We start from the raw sequence: 2,758 nt of genomic DNA, 5'->3' as shown, positions 1-2,758 counted from the left end.
AAATGAGTTAGCCAAAGTTTAAGGAGTTTAAGGGCATCTCCAGACCACCAAACCTGCCCAACTCTGACACCAACTGCGATGAGTTCGCCAAAGAGCAAAGTCAGAGGAAACAGTCCCCACAAGACTGCCCTCACTTCAGACATCAGCCACCAGTTTGGGGTCTTCTGGGTCACCCTCACTTCAGACTAGCTGACTACAAATTTGGGGGTTCTCATAACCACACTCAGGTTCGATAATTCACTACGATGACTCATTGAGCTCAGGAAAATGCTGTATTTATTATTAGAGTTTTGCTATAGTGAAAGGATACAAATTAGAACCAGCCAAAGGAAGAGACTCACAGAACAGAATCTGCGGGGAAGGGGGATTGAAAGCTTGCATATCCTCAGGAACATGTTACCCTCCTGGCATCGATGTGTGGCAATACACATGGAATACTATCAACCCAGGAAGCTCGCCTGAGCCTTTGGTGTCCAGAGTTTTACCGGGACTTGATCACATACTACTTGTGTAGCTGACCTGTAGTCTTCAGCTCCTCTGGAGGCCAAAACTGACATAGCCTGTCCAAAGCACCTCATCATCAATCACATTATTAGACTGTCAGATGGGCAAAGCTCACAGGCAAACAAAGACACTCTCATCACGCAGGACATTCCAGGGAGCACCTCCGAACAGGTCAGAGGCCAGACCTTTCTTTGGGTAAATTTAATTCCTCAGCACACACTACACTAACTGTACTTTGGAATACGTGTTAGGAGTATAGGCTTTGGAGTTTGCCAAGGTTTGCCTGCCCAATGTGGTTGTGGTTGCCATGCGCTATTTATAAATATCCTGGTTCTCTTGTCTTTCTGGGCACATCCTTGGGATTGTGCTTCCTTACCCCCTTTGAAGATAAGTATGGCCTTATGACTTGCCTTAGTTGAAGAGATGCGAGTGGAAGTGATGTGCAGGCAGAAGCTTTAGAAGTCAATGTGGGATTCATCACGTACCTTTTCTCCCACCTCAGGAACTGTGGAAGCATGTGATGAGATGGAGGCTCCATCTGCCTGGGCCCCTGAGTACCTATGAAGGACAAGTGCCCTGTCCCCAAACCTTGTGGACTTAAAGTGTGTGCGAGAAGTTTGTTGTGTTAAACTGCTGAGATTTGGGGATTATTTGCCATCACAATGCATCTTACTCTATCCTGATATTATACCACGGGTGATCTTGGGCAAGTTATTTAGCTTCCCTGTGCCTTAGTTTCTTCCTATAAAATGAGGATAATAATACCTACCTCTTGGGGATTATGAAGAGAATAAGTGAGTTACACATTGTGTTCCTTTGCTAGAGCTGCCATAACAAAGTACCACAGTCTGAGTAAACTTACACAACATAAATTTGTTTTCTCATAGTTCTGGAGGCTGGAAGTCCAAGGTCAAGATGTGGGCAGGATTGGCTCCTTCCAAGGTCTCTCTCCTTGGCTGGTGATGGCTGTCTTCTCCCTCTGTCTCCACAAGGTCTTCCCTCCGTGCGTGTCTATGTCCTAATCTCTTCCTCTTACAAGGATACCAGTCATATTGGATTGGGCCAACCCTAATGGCCTCATTTTAACTTAATTAACCCTTAAAGACCCTATCTCCAAATACAGTCACATTCTGAGGTCTTAGGACCTCATGATATGAATTTGGGAGGGACACAATTCAGCCTGTAATGCAGATGGAAAGCATTTACAGGCGAGCAGTACACAGCACATAGTTAATATTCAGCAAGTTTAACTATTATTGTTACTACCATCATCTTTATATACACCGATAACAAAATATACTCAAGGCATAGTGTGACCTGGAGAAAGTTGCTAAACAATAAACAATATGTTGATATTCTCCTTATTTATTTAATTCATTAATAAGTAAACAAGCAAATAGTATTGTGCACTTAGGGAAAACAATCTACGTACTGTATGATTCCAACTATCTGACATTCCAGAAAAGGCAAATCTATGAAGACAATAGAAAGCTCAGCAGTTGCCACAGTTAGTGGGGAGGGAGGGATGAATAGGTGGCGAACAGAGGATTCTTTTAGAGCAGTGAAACTCTTCCATATGATACTGTCATTATACATTTGTCCAAATACATAACATTTACACCATCAAGAGTGACCCTAATGTAAACTATGGACTTTGGCTGATAATGATGTGTCACTGTAGGTTCACTGCTTCACAGACTACATTTTGTGCACTGCATTTATAGTGTAACAAATATAACACTCTAGTGGGGGATCTTGACAGTAGTGGAGGCTGTGCTTGGTGGGGGGAGGGAGTATATGAGAAATCTCTGTACCTTCTGCTCAATTTTGCTGTGAATCTAAAATTGCTATAAAAAATTGCCACTGCCACCATTGTGCCAGCCCCTCAGGTCTCAACAAGACCAGGTGATGCTCCAGAATGGGAGACAAGCCAATTTGGGAGCAGATTGGATCCAGCTTCATTCAACATTACTACCAGTTATTTGATAACGACAGAACCCAACTAGGCGCAATTTATATTGACGCATCATGCCTTACGTGGGAAGGACAGCAGTTCCAGGGGAAAGCTGCCATTGTGGAGAAATTGTCTAGCCTTCTGTTCCAAAAAATCCAGCACAGCATCACCACGCAGGACCATCAGCCCACGCCGGATAGCTGCATCATCAGCATGGTTGTGGGCCAGCTCAAGGCTGATAAAGTCCCCATCATGGGGTTCCACCAGATGTTCCTATTAAAGAACATCAACGATGCTTGA

The 2,758-nt window shown here is 43.9% G+C and overlaps 1 protein-coding gene across 1 annotated transcript; it reads left to right on the top strand.

The window, feature by feature from the left end:
- The first annotated feature begins 2,421 nt into the window (after window positions 1–2,421).
- Window positions 2,422–2,758, top strand: LOC130845554 (nuclear transport factor 2-like). Its single transcript, XM_057722961.1, has one exon. The coding sequence runs from the start codon at window positions 2,423–2,425 to the stop codon at window positions 2,756–2,758; it is 336 nt and encodes a 111-aa protein (XP_057578944.1). The 5' UTR covers window position 2,422.

The sequence above is a fragment of the Hippopotamus amphibius genome, chromosome 2 (assembly GCF_030028045.1).
Source record: "Hippopotamus amphibius kiboko isolate mHipAmp2 chromosome 2, mHipAmp2.hap2, whole genome shotgun sequence".
NCBI classification, from domain to species: domain Eukaryota; kingdom Metazoa; phylum Chordata; class Mammalia; order Artiodactyla; family Hippopotamidae; genus Hippopotamus; species Hippopotamus amphibius.
The sequence above is the reverse complement of the archived record's forward strand: the minus strand, read 5'-3'. Positions and strand labels throughout refer to the sequence as shown.